The following is a 17073-nucleotide window of genomic DNA, read 5'->3' as shown; positions in this document are numbered from 1 at the left end:
ATGAGATGGAGGCTATAACATCCTCCTAGAGAGATGGAGTCTCTCTCCTCTAGAGAGATGGAGGCTATAACACTCCTCTTCTAGAGAGATGGAGGCTATAACTCAGAGAGATGGAGGCTATAACACCCCATGCCTGATATTTAATAGATCATAGCAAAGAGCACGACTCAAACACCATCATTAAGTTTGCCGATGACACAACCTGATCACAGACAATGATGTGACAGCCTACAGGGAGGAGGTCAGCAATGGGATGACAAGGGGGACTCTTTATCCCTCAGCCTAACAAGCCACAGTGTCCAAAGTTTTGTGCCAGGACAACAGGAAAACCTCTCCCTCAGAAGATGTGATCAAGACAAATGCCTGTTCATTCCATTTTCTATCACTTCTATTGCAGGGTCTTCACAGTGATTGTGGACTAATATTGCAACAGGAAAAGGAGAGATTGTGCTCACAATATCCCCATTCTCATCAATGGGGCTAGTGAGTACCCCATGCCTGATATTTAATAGGAGCAGGTCAAACACCATCATTAAGTTTGCCGATGACACAACCTGATCACAGACAATGTTGACAGCCTACAGGGGAGGAGGTCAGAGTGGTGCCAGGACAACAACCTCTCCCTCAATCAAGACAACCGTCCCCATTCTCATCATGAGTGAGAGCTTCAAGTTCCTATGTGTCCACATCAAACACATGGTCCAAACCAAGACAGTCGTGAAGAGGTCACGACAAAGCCTATTCCCCCTCAGGAGACTGAAAAGATTTGGCATGCGTTCTCAGATCCTCAAAAAGTTCTACAGCTGCACCATCGACTGGTTGCATCACTGCTTGGTATGGCAACAGCTCGGCCTCCGACCGCAAGGCACTACAGAGGGTAGTGCATACGGCCCAGTACATCACTGGGGCCAAGCTTCCTGCCATCCAGGACCTCTATACCAGGCAGTATCAGAGGAAGGCCCTAAAAATTGGCAAAGACTCCAGCCACGCTAGTCATAGACTGTTTTCTCTGCTACCAGTCAGTGTGCAAAAGCCTTCTTAACAGCTTAACAGCTTCAATCCCCAAGCCATAAGACTCCTGAACTGCTAATCAAATGGCTACCTGCATTGTCCCCCCACACCCCCTCTTTTATGCTGCTGCTACTCTCTGTTTATTATCTATGCATAGTCACTTTAACTCTACCTACGTACATATTACCTCCAGTACCTTGACTGACCTTTGCCCCTCACATTGACTCTGTACCGGTACCCCCTGTATATAGCCACACCTTTATTTTACTGCTGCCCTTTCATTTTTTGTTATTTGTAATTTTTTATTAACACTTATCTTTCTTAAAACTGCATTGTTGGTTAAAAGCTTGTAAGTAAGCATTTCACTGTTGTATTCGGCGCATGTGACAAATAACATTTGATTTGATTTGATTAGATGCTAGTGTGTATTGATGAGTGGAGAGGGACATGTAATATCGCTCGCTGCGTTCGCTCGCTGCGTTCACTCGCGTGCCTAACAACATGTGCTGGGCTTTGCTGCCATGGAGTCTTCACAAACTACATAATGTCTGATCAACTGGGATTTATATCAAGTGTTGGGAGGCTGCACGTGCAGTGGCCTGTTTAGTACAGTATTGTATGTTATCCTCAACCGCCACCAGCCATTAGCAGACACACCAGTGTCTCCATTTCCTGTGCCCTTACATACCTTTGGCCCATGACCGGGCAGACTGGTTAGTTTGGCCCCTTGTTAATATAGGACCGGGCAGACTGGTTATTTTGGCCCCTTGTTAATATAGGACCAGGCTGACTGGTTAGTTTGGCCCCGTTTTAGTACTTTTAATAGACAGTGTTAACACACCTCAAATGCAATACTATTGCTCAATTGACATAATAATGACCAACAATGAACACGTTACTCAATATAAATAGGGTATTTACGATAAACAATGAATACATTAACCGGAAAAGGAATGACAAACATAAAAAACTATGATAATGATAACCAGACTCATTTGTTCTTTCAATGTTACAATACACAATGTTTTACAGGACTAGCGATAACATAGTTATGGCAGCAAACATGTTAGGAATAAACTTTGCAGCAACACACTGAATTAATGTGGGGAGAAATGGAGGGAAATGCTGGGCGTGAGTCACGTGACGATAGCTCACTGGCACAATCTTTGCTTTCAAACCCCCCTTCCCTGTCAGTCCGTTTAGCCCAGTAGATATAGAGATGTCATCATATTCGCAACTCACAGGCATATGGAAAATGAATGCTCGGCCTGAGATCCTGTGTTGGGAGAAGATGAGCCAGTTGTGAGAAAAGTGCCCCGAGACAGCAAGTCTCCCCAAGTTTATTTTGCATGGATGGATGGATTGCTGTGCTTCTTATTGTTAGCGTGACAGGAGCAGGGTGTTTTTTTTTCCAAATTCACTCGGACAATTTTGCAATGCTCCTTGACTAACCCCACATGATTGTTCAGCTGAAATGCAAAGGGCTCTTCAGCTCTAATTGTGTCAAATGTTGTTTTAATGGAGAATATTGTTAATCATTTGCATTAACTCAAGTCAATAAACTTGCTTATGAGGAGTCAGGACCAGGCTAAGTTACTGAGGATGTTAAAAACCTGAAGTAGTCAGTATATATATTTTTTAGCTTGTTTTTCTATTAAACTTGTTGATGATGCTATATATCTACAGTACACAGATGTACAATACACACACATACCATAGTGCTGACGTTGCTTCTAGAGGCCGTATGAAACTCGGTAGTGAATGTTGCAACCGAGGACATGTGATTTTTGACGCGCTACACGCTTCAGCACTCGGCTGTTACAGTTGACTGGGGCAGCTCTAGCAGGGCAGAAATTTGACGAACTGACTTGTTGGAACGGTGCCATACAATGACGGTGCTGCGTTGAAAGTTACTGAGCTCTTCAGTAAGGTCATTCTACTGCCAAAGTTTGTCTATGGAGATTGCATGGCTGTGTGCTCGATTTTATACACCAGTCAGCAACGCGTGTGGCTAAAACAGCCGAATCTACGAATTTGAAGGGGTGTCCACATACTTTTGTATATATAATGTGTTTACACACATTTTTTGCTTAAACCTTGTTTTACAATGCAGTGCAGACAGCTTTTAGGCAAAGCCATCTATTTGACAAAATTTTATGAGAATGTATAATGCCAAGGGATGGTCTGAAACTTTAGGCTCTTGCTACTGAAATCAAAACATGCTTTTTTTATTTGGGCATGGTGGAATTTGTTATGCAGGTTTGCAGTAGTATTATGCCGTTGCAGACAACATTGAAAACCAATATTCATTTATTGCTAAAATAAATGTTTTGAGGGTCACAGAGAGGTCTAGAATTATGTCAAAGAGTCATGGTCACAGGTCACAAAAGACACAACTCATGTCGAGTTAACTTGAATGATTCTCCCCTGGTTCATACACACTCTCGCCTCCCACTCTCTTCTTCCTCTCTCTTTCCCCTCTCCTCTCTCTCTCCCTCTCACTCCTCCCTCTTTCTCCTCCCTGAACCACTTAGTCACCCTTTACCTGACATGATCCCTCTGCTTTCAAGTTAACATCATCTAATATTGAAAGTGATCTGAAATGTAGTGGGACAATCTTTGAACACAAGGGGCCAACATCCTGATCCCTGGGCCCCAGTAATCTATATGTATATAATATTATATAATATAATATTCTCTCTCTCTCTCTCTCTCTCTCTCTCTCTCTCTCTCTCTGTATCTCTCTCTCTCTGTCTCTCTGTCTCTCTGTCTCTCTCTCTCTCTCTCTCTCTCTCTCTCTCTCTCTCTCTCTCTCTCTCTCTTTGTCTCTCTCTCTCTTTGTCTCTCTCTCTCTTTGTCTCTCTCTCTCTCTCTCTCTCTCTCTCTCTCTCTCTCTCTCTCACCCCCAGGACTATACATTGACTATGTATTTCCAGCAAGCTTGGCGAGACAAGCGGTTATCCTACTCAGAGATTCCCCTCAATCTCACCCTGGATAACCGAGTAGCGGATCAGCTGTGGGTACCAGACACCTACTTCCTAAATGACAAGAAGTCTTTTGTCCATGGTGTCACAGTGAAAAACAGAATGATTCGACTCCATCCAGATGGAACCGTGCTCTATAGCCTGAGGTAATGTTTGTAATGTTTCATAATACATCTTTTTTTAAATGACTTGGCATTACTTAGGAGAATTACGCAGATATCTGAAATGAATTTAGGGATATGGCTTATCCCTAACTCTAACCAATGAAGGCAACCTAGTGAGCTGGTTGACTTAGTCATCGTTCATAGTCATCCGTCTAACTAGCCAACCGTATGAGAGTGTATGGTCCATATCCTTGAATTTTCCCCAGATTCATCTTAACAAATGACAGGATTCTCTAGACAATAGCATCTGTCAACTGAAAAGCCTGTTTGAGGATTGGTCAGGTTGGATGTGGATGTCAGATTGTTGGGTGGTCCGCTGTATCTCTAGCTTCCATCTTCCCCCTGCCCTGCCCTGCCCTGTCCTGTCCTGCCCTGCCCTGCCCTGCCCTGCCCTGCCCTGCCCTGCCCTGCCCTGCCCTGCCCTACCCTGCCCTGCCCTCCCTACCCTGCCCTGCCCTGCCCTGCCCTGCCCTGCCCTGCCCTGCCCTGCCCTACCCTACCCTGCCCTACCCTGCCCTGCCCTACCCTGCCCTGCCCTGCCCTACCCTGCCCTGCCCTGCCCTGCCCTGCCCTGCCCTGCCCTGCCCTACCCTGCCCTGCCCTGCCCTGCCCTGCCCTACCCTGCCCTGCCCTACCCTGCCCTGCCCTGCCCTGCCCTACACACACACAAACACACACAACACACATCTATACGTACTCCCACCCCCCGCACTATGATCACTATGTGTTGTTGGCTTAGCGTTCCACACACAACACACATCTATACGTACTCCCACCCCCCGCACTATGATCACTATGTGTTGTTGGCTTAGCGTTCCACACGCAACATTATGTAATTCCTCTGCAACAAAGAGCAATTAGACGATTGTTTCATGGAGTGATTAATTGATTATTACATGCGTCGACCATAGAAGCCACATTATTGCTGAGGCTAGATAGCTTCAAGTTATTAGCCTTTCGAGGTCCTTGTCCTATCAGACAAGAGGGAACTGCAAACCTTGTCCTCTACTATCCTATAACCTATCTTACTTCCTGAATACATGCAGCACTACTATTAAAGCTATCAGTTATCAAGTTAAGACTCAAGTACAGACTGTGTGAATTAAAAATGTTTATTGAAACAGGGGCAGGCAAACGACAGGTCAAGGCAGGCAGGGGTTGATAATCCAGAGTAGGAGCAAAGGTACAGGACGACAGTTAGGCTCAGGGTCATTGACAGGCAAAGTTCAGTAATCCAGAGGTGGAGCAAAGACACAGGACGGCAGGCAGGCTCAGGCAGAGTGGTCAGGCGAGCCGGTACAGGGTCAGCACAGGCAAGGGTCAAAAACCAGGAGGACGAGAAAAGAGAGGCTGGGGAAAGACAGGAGCGGACAGGACAAACATTGGTAAGCTTGGCGAACTGACACAGACAGACAGAAAACACAGGTATAAAAACCCAGAGGATAAATGGGGAAGATGGGCGACACCTGTGGGGGTGGAGACAAGCACGAGGACAGGTGAAACAGATCAGGGCATGACAGTATTCCCCCTCTACCTGGGTGGATACCTGGTTGACTGGGGTGCCGTGGTGAAAGCCGCGATGAGGGCTGGCTTCAAAATGTATTTAGCGGGAACCCAGCACCTCTCCTCCGGGCCATAACCCTCCCAGTCAACCAGGTACTGGAAACCCCTGCCCCGTGGTCGAACCCTCAGGAGGCTTCTCACCATGTATGGTGGCTGGCCATCGATGACACGGGGGGAGGGATGGGCCTAGAAACAGAAGACAAGGGGCAGTCGGACATGGTTTTGATTGTAGACACAGAAAAGGTAGGAAAAATACGGAGGGTACGGAGCAACAGAGGACAAAGAGCAGGGGCTAATGATCTTGGAGCGGGGGGGGGAGGTTTTGTCTTCCGGGGGTGTAGCTGCCGCACTATAGCGGCGTACCAGTGCCTCAGTCTTGACCTTCTTGGATACCGGTCGGTGCTGCGGAAGCGAAGTGGCTCAGGCCTTACTGAAACCTTCCTGGAGGTCCTGATTCTCTGCAGAGCAGGCAGACAGGTCTGGGGCAAGTCCCCAGGAAGACGACCCGGGGCAGACAGAGCTGACTTCAGGCAATGAGTGTGACAGGACGGGCTTCAGCCCATGATGGCACAAATAGCCCAGTCATTGGAGGGATTGTGTCGCTGGAGCCAAGACAATCCCAATATCACGGGAAGCTGCGGAGACTCAACAAGCAGGAAATCATCTCGCTGTGGTTCACTGATACTCGTAGGTTGACGGGGGTGGTCTGGTGGGTGACCCGGCCTATAGAGCGCCCGTCCAATGCACTAACACCTATGGGAATGGAGAGGGGTTGAATGGGGATGCCCAGCTCGGACACCAGGGTAACATCCGTGAGACTTACATCAGCCCCCGAGTCAATGAGTACCTAGAGAGACTTGGACTGGTTGCCCCACAGCAGGGTGGCATGGAGAGGGGGGCGAGTAAGGGGAAAAGAACAATTATCTTTAAGACCCATCACTCCAACGAATGAGCTAGGTCCCTTGAAGGGACAGGTAGACACAAAATGACTGGCCATACCGCAATACAGACAACTCTGGGTTTCAAGTCTGCGTATGCGTTCGGCTTGAGATAGCCTAGCCCTGCCGAGCTAGGCTGTCTCCAGCCAAGACAGCCCAGCCCCATCCCTCAGCTTTTTACCAAAACAGGGGTGGGGAGCATGCTTTGTCATTGTTTCAACTGCTCACTGCCTCTTTAATTGGAATCTTAATTGGATTCAGTAAGTCTAGTGTTTCCTGATCGCTGAAGCAGCCATTGTGCACAAATATTCTACATTTTCAAATTGGCCAAACTAATTTATTCGCTATTGAGCCGCCAATTCGCCTGCAGAGTGATTACAGAGAGAACACCACAGGCTTTTGTGCTCCAATGTGTTTTCATGAGGCACCTTTTGTTGACATTCAGAGACAGTGTTTTATGATTGTGCACGTCCCCATTCTCATCAATGGGGCTGTAGTGACATTGAGAGACAGTGTCCACATCACCAACCAACTATCATGGTTTGAAGAGGTCACGACAAAGCCTATTCCCCCTCAGGAGACTGAAAAGATTTGGCATGCGTTCTCAGATCCGTGCACAATATTGAAAATTGAAATTCACTCCATCAAAGGAATGTATATAGCTCCAACTCAACAATAAAGATGCTCATTGACTTTTCAAACGAAAGTCATTGAAAAGAGAAAACAACAGAATTTGCGAAGTTAAGGAAGGTAAGTTTGTACAAGCTTCGATCGGCTACAGTACAGTCTGTGGTTTTGAACATGATTACTCTTTGTTCAAGTAGCTGTTGTCTGAGTTACTGCAGAGGAGCACAAAGCACACTAGTCCAAGAAAAACAAAAGAAGTACAGAGAGAAAATATGGAGAATTGATAGTACTGCTAGCACTGCATGTGCCCAGCACCGGGGGTGACTTGAGGTAAAATAGAAGTCTCTCTCGCTCCTTAGAAGATGACAGAATGCACAGTGAAAATGTTAGAGTTTTCATCTATATTCTTCGTAGCTGTCTATTTATCACCACAAACTGATGCTGGCACTAAGACCGAACTCAATGAGCCATAAGCAATCAGGAAAACGCTCATCTAGAGGCGGTGCTTCTAGTGGCCCGGGACTAGTGCAGGGCAACTTAAATCCATTTTACCTCATTTCTACCAGCATGTTAAATATGCAACCAGAGGGAAAACAACTCTAGACCACCTTCACTCCACTCACAGAGACACTTACAAAGCTCTCCCTTGCCCTTCATTTGGAACATTTTACCATAATTCTATTCTACTGATTCCTGCTTACAAGCAAATATTTAAGCAGGAAACACCAGTGACTCGGTCAATAAATAAGTGGTCATATGAAGCAGATGCTAAGCTACAGGACTGTTTTGCTATCACAGACTGGAATATGTTCCTGGATTTTTTATTTATTTAAACTTTATTTCACCTTTATTTAACCAGGTAGACCAGTTAAGAACAAGTTCGCATTTACAACTGCGACCTGGCCAAGATAAAGCAAAGCAGTGAGACAAAAACAACAACACAGAGTTACACATGCGATAAACAAACATACAGTCAATAACACAATAGAAAAATTTATGCACAGTGTGCGCAAATGTTGTAAGATTAGGGAGGTAATGTCACGGGATTCTTCTGTTAAAGGAGAGGCGGACCAAAACGCAGCGTTGTTATTGTGATACATCTTTAATGAAGATGATAAATGAACAATGTGAAACATTGAAATGTGAAAAAAACAAAAACAGCCCTATCTGGTGTAACAAACATAAAGACAGGAACAATCACCCACAAAACCCAACACAAAACAGGCTACCTAAATATGGCTCCCAATCAGAGACAATGACTAACACCTGCCTCTGATTGAGAACCATATCAGGCCCAAACACAGAAACAGACATCCAACATAGAATGCCCACTCAGATCACACCCTGACCAAACAAAACATAGAACATACAAAGCAAACTATGGTCAGGGTGTGACAGGTAAGGCAATAAATAGGCCATAGAGGCCGAAATAATTACAATTTAGCATTAACACTGGAGTGATAGATGTGCAGATGATGATGTGCAAGTAGAGATACTGGGGTGCAAAAGAGTAAAAAATAACAATATGAGGATGAGGTAGTTGGGTGTGCTATTTACAGATGGGCTGGGTACAGGTACAGCTATTTACAGGTACAGTAAGCTGCTCTGACAGCTGATGCTTAAATTTAGAGAGGGAGATATACGTCTCCAGCTTCAGTGAATTTTGCAGTTTGTTCCAGTCATTGGCAGCAGAGAACTGGAAGGAAAGGCGGCCAAAGAAAGAATTGGCTTTGGGGATGACCAGTGAAATATACCTGCTGGGGGTGGGTGCTGCTATGGTGACCAGTGAACTGAGATAAGGTGGGTTTTACATAGCAAAGTCTTGTAGATGACCTGGAGCCAGTGGGTTTGGCAACGAATATGAAGTGAGGGCCAGCCAACGAGAGCATACAAGTCGCAGTGGTGGGTAGTATATGGGGCTTTGGTGACAAAACAGATGGCACTATGATAGACTGCATCCAATTTGCTGAGTAGGGTATTGGAGGCTATTTTATAAATGACATCGCCGAAGTCGAGGAACGGTAGGATAGTCCGTTTTATGAGGGTGTGTTTGGCAGCATGAGTGAAGGATGCTTTGTTGCAAAATAGGAAGCCAATTCTAGATTTAATTTTGGATTGGAGATGCTTAATGTGGGTCTGGAAGGAGAGTTTAGAGTCTAACCAGACACCTAGGTATTTGTAGTTGTCCACATATTCAGAGTAGTGATGCTGGACGGGTGGGCAAGTGCGGGCAGCGATCGGTTGAAGAGCATGCATTTAGTTTTACTTGCCTTTAAGAGCAGTTGGAGGCCACACTTGCACAGTATCCAAAGAAGGGCCAGAAGCATACAGAATGGTGTCGTCTGTGTAGAGGTGGACCAGAGAATCACCAGCAGCAAGAGCAGCTCGGCTTGCAAACTATTATAGACTACAAAGGAAGCACAGCCGAGAGCTGCCCAGTGACACGAGCAAACCAGTCGAGATAAATTACTTCTATACTTGCTTCGAGGCAAGTAACACTGAAACATGCATGAGAGCATCAGCTGTTCCGGACATCACGCTCTCCACAGCCAATGTGAGTAAGACCTTTAAACAGGGCCACATTCACAAGGCCGCAGGGCCAGACGGATTACTAGGACATGTACTCCAAGCATGCGCTGACCAACTGGCAAGTGTCTTCACTGACATTTTCAACCTCTCCCTGTCTGTAATACCAACATGTTTCAAGCAGACCACCATAGTCCCTGTGCCCAAGAACACTAAGGTAACCTGCCTAAATGACTACCGACCTGTAGCACTCGTGCGGCAAGCGGTGCGAAGTCTAGGTCCAACAGGCTTCTAAGCAGCTTCTATCCCCAATCCCCAATCCAGCTTCTATCCCCAATCTATATGACTCGTGAACATCTAATCAAATGGCTACCCAGACTATTTGCATTGCCACCCCCCCCCCTATTTTATGTTGCTGCTACTCTCTGTTATTTTCTATTCATAGCCACTTGAATACCTCAACCTACATGTACATATTACCTCAATTACCCTGACTAACCGGTGCCCCCATCACATTGACTCTGTACCAGTACCCCCTGTATATAGCCTCCACATTGACTCTGTACCAGTACCCCCTGTATATAGCCTCCACATTGACTCTGTACCAGTACCCCTGTATATAGCCTCCACATTGACTCTGTACCAGTACCCCCTGTATATAGCCTCCACATTGACTCTGTACCAGTACCCCCTGTATATAGCCTCCACATTGACTCTGTACCGGTACCCCCTGTATATAGCCTCCACATTGACTCTGTACCGGTACCCCCTGTATATAGCCTCCACATTGACTCTGTACCGGTACCCCCTGTATATAGCCTCCACATTGACTCTGTACCGGAACCCCTGTATATAGCCTCCACATTGACTCTGTACCAGTACCCCCTGTATATAGCCTCCACATTGACTCTGTACCGGTACCCCCTGTATATAGCCTCCACATTGACTCTGTACCGGTACCCCCTGTATATAGCCTCCACATTGACTCTATACCGGTACCCCCTGTATATAGCCTCCACATTGACTCTGTACCGGTACCCCCTGTATATAGCCTCCACATTGACTCTGTACCGGTACCCCCTGTATATAGCCTCCACATTGACTCTGTACCGGTACCCCCTGTATATAGCCTCCACATTGACTCTGTACCGGTACCCCCTGTATATAGCCTCCACATTGACTCTGTACCAGTACCCCCTGTATATAGCCTCCACATTGACTCTGTACCGGTACCCCCTGTATATAGCCTCCACATTGACTCTGTACCAGTACCCCCTGTATATAGCCTCTACATTGACTCTGTACCAGTACCCCCTGTATATCGTCTCCACATTGACTCTGTACCAGTACCCCTGTATATCGCCTCCACATTGACTCTGTACCAGTACCCCTGTATATAGCCTCCACATTGACTCTGTACCAGTACCCCCTGTATATAGCCTCCACATTGCCTCTGTACCAGTACCCCTGTATATAGCCTCCACATTGACTCTGTACCAGTACCCCCTGTATATAGCCTCCACATTGACTCTGTACCAGTACCCCCTGTATATAGCCTCCACATTGCCTCTGTACCAGTACCCCCTGTATATAGCCTCCACATTGACTCTGTACCAGTACCCCTGTATATAGCCTCCACATTGACTCTGTACCAGTACCCCTGTATATAGCCTCCACATTGACTCTGTACCAGTACCCCCTGTATATAGCCTCCACATTGACTCTGTACCGGTACCCCTGTATATAGCCTCCACATTGACTCTGTACCGGTACCCCCTGTATATAGCCTCCACATTGACTCTGTACCGGTACCCCCTGTATATAGCCTCCACATTGACTCTGTACCGGTACCCCCTGTATATAGCCTCCACATTGACTCTGTACCGGTACCCCCTGTATATAGCCTCCACATTGACTCTGTACCGGTACCCCCTGTATATAGCCTCTACATTGACTCTGTACCAGTACCCCCTGTATATAGCCTCCACATTGACTCTGCGGATGAATATTTTTTGTGTGTTTTTGGTGAACAGTTTTTACTCCTAAACACGTTCTGTTATAGCCACAGACATGATTTAACCAGTTTTAGAGACTTCAGGGTGTTTTCTATACACACATACTTATCATATGCATATACTATATTCCTGGCATGAGTAGCAGGACTTTGAAATGTTGCGCGATTTTTAACAAAAAGCTGCGAAAAGCTGCGAAAATTCGCATCATCCCTAACAGGTTAAGAGCTTGTAAGTAAGCATTTCCCTGTAAGGTGAACCTGTTGTATTTTGAAATTTGAAATTTCAGACTACAAAAATGTTCATTAATTATATTCCACATAATAATTCACATGTCCTATTGCTGCAGGATTTTGGCTCAAATTAAGATCCTACATCTGTAATAATGATGTATTTGCTCTCATAGAATGGGGAATGACGCTTTAGCATTGGACAGGTTTGTGTTGTCTATCCATGAGAAATAACATTAACCCATGTCACAAACAGTCATCAGAACAGACCAGCAGTAGGAAACCCAAGGTGACCACACACAATGACCTCAATATGGTGTGAAAATATGTCCAGGGGAGACGTGCTGATACCTGTGTGTGAAACTAGAACAGACAGCAGTAGAAGTGAGCTGATGGGACGTGTGGAATCTGTTTGTTCTGTTTGTTCTCTCTTTCCTTCCCCTACGGCCCTGGTCCCTCTTCCTCCTTGAGGCCTCTGCTCTGACCTCAAACTTCTGAAGCTCCAGTGGGGTTCTGGATCCTAGTGAGATCCCACACTGTACACAGAGTACACTGAGCCTGTGCCAGTGTCCCATCGCGCCATCTGGCATTTGAGGTCACAGTAGGTGGACAGCCATATGGGGCTCAGTTGGCACCACTTGTAGTCAGTAACCAGCCAGCAACCGCAGGGTGCATGTGACGTGTCTAGTGCAGTAGTGCCTATGTAGAGGTTAGTTGTATGCCCGCTTACCAGTTGCTTGGGTACTCTTGCTTACAGCTCGCTGCCGCCTGCTAGCCCTTGTGGTGAATTGGGGAGCAGCTTCATGCACAAGTCTGCCCTTGTTGGTACAAAGCCTCTTAATGACCAAGACTCCTGTCGGGCCTCCTCGCAGCGCCACACGTTAACTGGTTGTCTTGAAACTCCAGGCTAACTGGCAGGGGATCTCGGAGCAGCAGTTGGCCCCAGAGATGCATCTGTGTGGACATGTCCTAGTAGCCATCAACCACCATCCCGCTGCCTTGTGCGCTAGTCTGGTACAACAAAGGCTAGGGGAGCACACCCTGAGAAAAAAGCAGCGTGCTGCCGACGCGCGGTGGGCAGACGCCGACAGACTGGTGTTCCGGCAGCCTCCTTCAGCTGTGGAAGATACTGGTCGTCCTTGCCACTGGAATTTCACCTTCCTGCAGTGAAGTAGTGCTGTTGGGGATTGCGCACCCTCAGCGGCACTTTAAATAACTTATTTTGCACGGTTATCCACTTCTGACCTCGGTGAAGCCATCAACCAGCCATCAACCGGAAACCGGACTAAAGTCCGAGTTGGGGTGTCTGGTGATGGGGCAGGAGTGAATGCACCGGGAGCCCTTAATCAGACCCTTACAAGCCAGCTGCACAGGGCTATGATTGGACTCTACAGTCACCAAAGGATTCATCGTTAACTCAGAAGTGGAAGTCATCATCGAATACGATGGACTACCATAAGCAAGTCAGTAACCAAGCAACCGATGGTTATGTTGGAAACGTGAAAATGATACTTAAAATGAATACTTAAAACAAATATTCACAGAGACACACAAAACATTCACGTGTGCACGCACGCACGCGCGCGCACACACACGCACACCACTGGCCTACCACTGGCCTACCACTGGCCTACCACTGTACTGTATGTGTACACATTCCTTTGTAGATTGTGCCAGAGGCGCTTGCTTAAGTTCTACCCCATTGAATCCATTTTGACACAGAGATCAGAAAGTTTCTGGCAAGTAACCGGCAATTTGCTCCTTGGTTAAACACTTGGAAGTCAGAAACCTTCAAAAGATGCATCAAAGGGAAATTACTGCTGACAAAGACAGGGTGACCGCAGGCGGAAAGAGAACATCCATCTCAACCTTGGAGGCTTTAAGGAACATGCACACTCCTGGGTGCAAAACGTCTGGAGTGTGTAATTTGAAACAGCGAGCAATATATATATTTTTTCATTTCTTCATTGATATTAACTGGCTTTGTGACAAGACTCTCTGTGTTATGCGAGAGTTTGGCTTGTTACAGGTCCAATGTAGCTGTTTTTATCTCAATATCTCTTGGTATGAATTAAGTAAGTACCTTGCAGTGATTGTTTTCAATTAAAATTGCAAGAAAGTAACAAAAATAGCTTCTTAGCAAAAATTAATTTCTTAAGCAAGAATTTTTAGCTGGGACTGTCTGGGAGTGGTCTGAGTGGAGAGGAGGAAATTGTTATTGTCAGAGAGGTTTGGAACTCTCTTGGTTATTGGTCTATTATCTCATTTAAACTCCATCCTACCAAAAATACTCCATCCCACCAAAACAGGCTGAAACAGCATTATCATAATTTTCACAATTTCATAGTATTATTCCATAATGTTGGAAATACAGTATATATAAAACACAGGAAATCATGTTTTTGACTGCACTGGGACTTTACCTTCTACTGCCCCTACAGAAACAGAGCTACGATGTACTGTACATCACCTTTCTGCTTTTACTTAGCCCCTTGAGGCGATATAAGAGTAACACTCTGTAAACTGGTCATCTCTGTATACCCGTCGCAAGACCCACTGTTGATGCTTATTTATAAAACCCTCTTAGGCCTTACTCCCCCCTATCTGAGATATCTACTGCAGCCCTCATCCTCCACATCCACCCGTTCTGCCAGTCACATTCTGTTAAAGGTCCCCAAGGCACACACATCCCTGGGTCGCTCCTCTTTTCAGTTTGCTGCTGCTAGCGACTGGAAGAGCTGCAACAAACACTCAAATTGGACAGTTTTATCTCAATCTCTTTTATTCAAAGACTCAATCATGGACACTCTTAATGACAGTTGAGGCTGCTTTCATGTATTGTTGTCTCTATCTTCTTGCCCGTTGTGCTGTTGTCTGTGCCTAATAATGTTTGTACCATGTTTTGTGCTGCTACTATGTTATGTTGCTACCATGCTGTGTTTTCATGTGTTGCTGTCTTGCTATGTTGTTGTCTTAGGTCTCTCTTGTCGTGATGTGTGTCTTGTCCTATATTTATATTTTATTCATTTTTTAATTTTAAATCCCAGCCCCCGTCCTCGCAGGAGGCCTTTTGCTTTTTGGTAGGCCACCATTGGTAATATGAATTTGTTCCTAACTGACTTGTCTAGTTCAATAAAGGTTCAATAAAACATTTAAAAAAATAAAAAATTAAACACAGAAATACAACCCCAATCTGTGTGGCCTCAAATCACTGCCATACTCTGTACGCTTCTGTTTACCATATCTATTTTGGCAGGAAGGTGCTTATATTAGACTAATGATAGGTCAAGGTATCGAGTTGTGATTGACATCTGGAACCTTTTCTCTAGTGTTGTAGATCAGTGCTACATTATCTGAGAGAAATAAACAAAGGCAATTGACAGGCGAAGTGACATCAGATGGGGAATCTGCAGGCCTAGTTTTCTGTTTTCCTGGTGGGAGATTATCTGATGGGACACTCCACTGTCTGATGGTCTATTTCACAGAACCCCAATACCTCTCACTGTGTAGTCCAGTGGGGACATAGGTACAATAGAGTACAGTAGGTGTTCAGTGTATTGAAATGAGATGTTTTCTCATTACAGGTACCATAAAGGGACGTTCTGCGGCATGTAAATGTTACACTTGAAACCCTTCATCATGTGATGATGTTGGTTTGACAGCCGCTTACTCATGCAAAAGTATTTTCGCTTTGCTACCACTGTGAGAGCATCAATCAACCATTCTTTGGTCTGCTTTCATGATCTCAAATAAGTTGCCTGTTATCTCTCTGGTAGAGAAGGACGGTGATGAGGAACAATGTGTTCACTAAAATGTGCTATTCTAAAGAACACGACTATAAGTGTGCCCCCTGAATGTGTGCAAGAACACCACATTTTTCAATGGTAATACATATTTAATTTGTGGCAAATTAGCTAATAATGACCTGCTCGCTAACGCCAACTATGTAGCTACCTGAAATAGGGTATGAGAGAACACCCGTCATTCTGATTAATGGGAAATATGAAGAAAAGGCCCAAGCGCACCCAGATGGCCCAGTTACTGGTACTTGAAATCAACTAGTGGTTGACCAAGATACTAACTTATAGTAGATTCTTGGCCCAGCTCTCCAGACTGTGATTCTTGGCCCAGATCTCCAGACTGTGTCTAGAGATGGAGGGTGTTGTACCCTGTGCTCACTCCTGTGGTGGAGCAGAGCTGAAGGATGCATCGACCTTGCCTCAGCTCGGCTGCAGTCTAGGGACGATGGTGGGTGATATAGAGGGACAAGTGTGAAGGAGGCAGGGAGGATGGGATTATCTCTCCGCTGTACCACAGAGGATTGGGCTCCAAGTTGAGCCTCTCCGCTGGCCGGGATGTATCAGTGTCGTCAGGTGTGCTTAGACGATTACCCATGGTGCCGTGCAGATCCGTGGCTGGCTGGCAGCACCCACTGTGGGCATCCACCTTCTCACGCAAGACCACAGCCAGAGAGAGTGACTCCCTATAACTCACCATCTATCAACTCCTTCTGTTCCTGCTTCTGCCTGATGAATACACTGACCTTATCTATTCACTCATGTCTGGTATTACAGTGTAGGACTCGGACCAGTTCCAGTATGATAAAGACTGCCCTGCCCTCTGTGGATGATTGACTTTGTTCCGGCCAGAGATTTCTCCTGACCACCAACCTGATCAAGAACAACTCTGGTCCCTAGTTATAAGAAAAGTAACCATTCTGTCTTACTTACAGAGTGTAGAATCATGCTCCTGTTGCTGATGGAAATGGTATTGGCGCAATCTCTGGCAGGCCCCCTGTACAAATATAAAAAGTCCCCTGTGTTGGCACTAAATAACTAATTTTGAAAACAACCAAATGTTAATTTAAACATGCAATATATTCAGTATTTGAGTCTGAATTTCACAAACTAGAGCTCTCCCAAGGTTTCTGAACCAGTTGCAACAGGGCAGAGTGTTCCCCTTTAAGCCCCCCAGTATACAGAGACAGAGTCATTTGCTTTTAAGGTGCCCTGTCCCCC

At 45.8% G+C, this 17073-nt stretch overlaps 1 protein-coding gene across 1 annotated transcript in view; it reads left to right on the top strand.

Annotated features, from left to right (window-relative positions):
- Positions 1 to 17073, top strand: part of LOC115136205 (gamma-aminobutyric acid receptor subunit beta-2-like) — a 119063-nt gene that overhangs the window by 64720 nt on the left and 37270 nt on the right. The window contains exon 4 of the mRNA XM_029671768.2: positions 3921 to 4141. Coding sequence (XP_029527628.1) covers positions 3921 to 4141 — 221 coding nt within the window. The remainder of the gene's footprint in view (positions 1 to 3920; positions 4142 to 17073) is intronic.

This window comes from Oncorhynchus nerka, linkage group LG10 (assembly GCF_034236695.1).
Source record: "Oncorhynchus nerka isolate Pitt River linkage group LG10, Oner_Uvic_2.0, whole genome shotgun sequence".
NCBI classification, from domain to species: Eukaryota; Metazoa; Chordata; class Actinopteri; order Salmoniformes; family Salmonidae; genus Oncorhynchus; species Oncorhynchus nerka.
The sequence above is the reverse complement of the archived record's forward strand: the minus strand, read 5'-3'. Positions and strand labels throughout refer to the sequence as shown.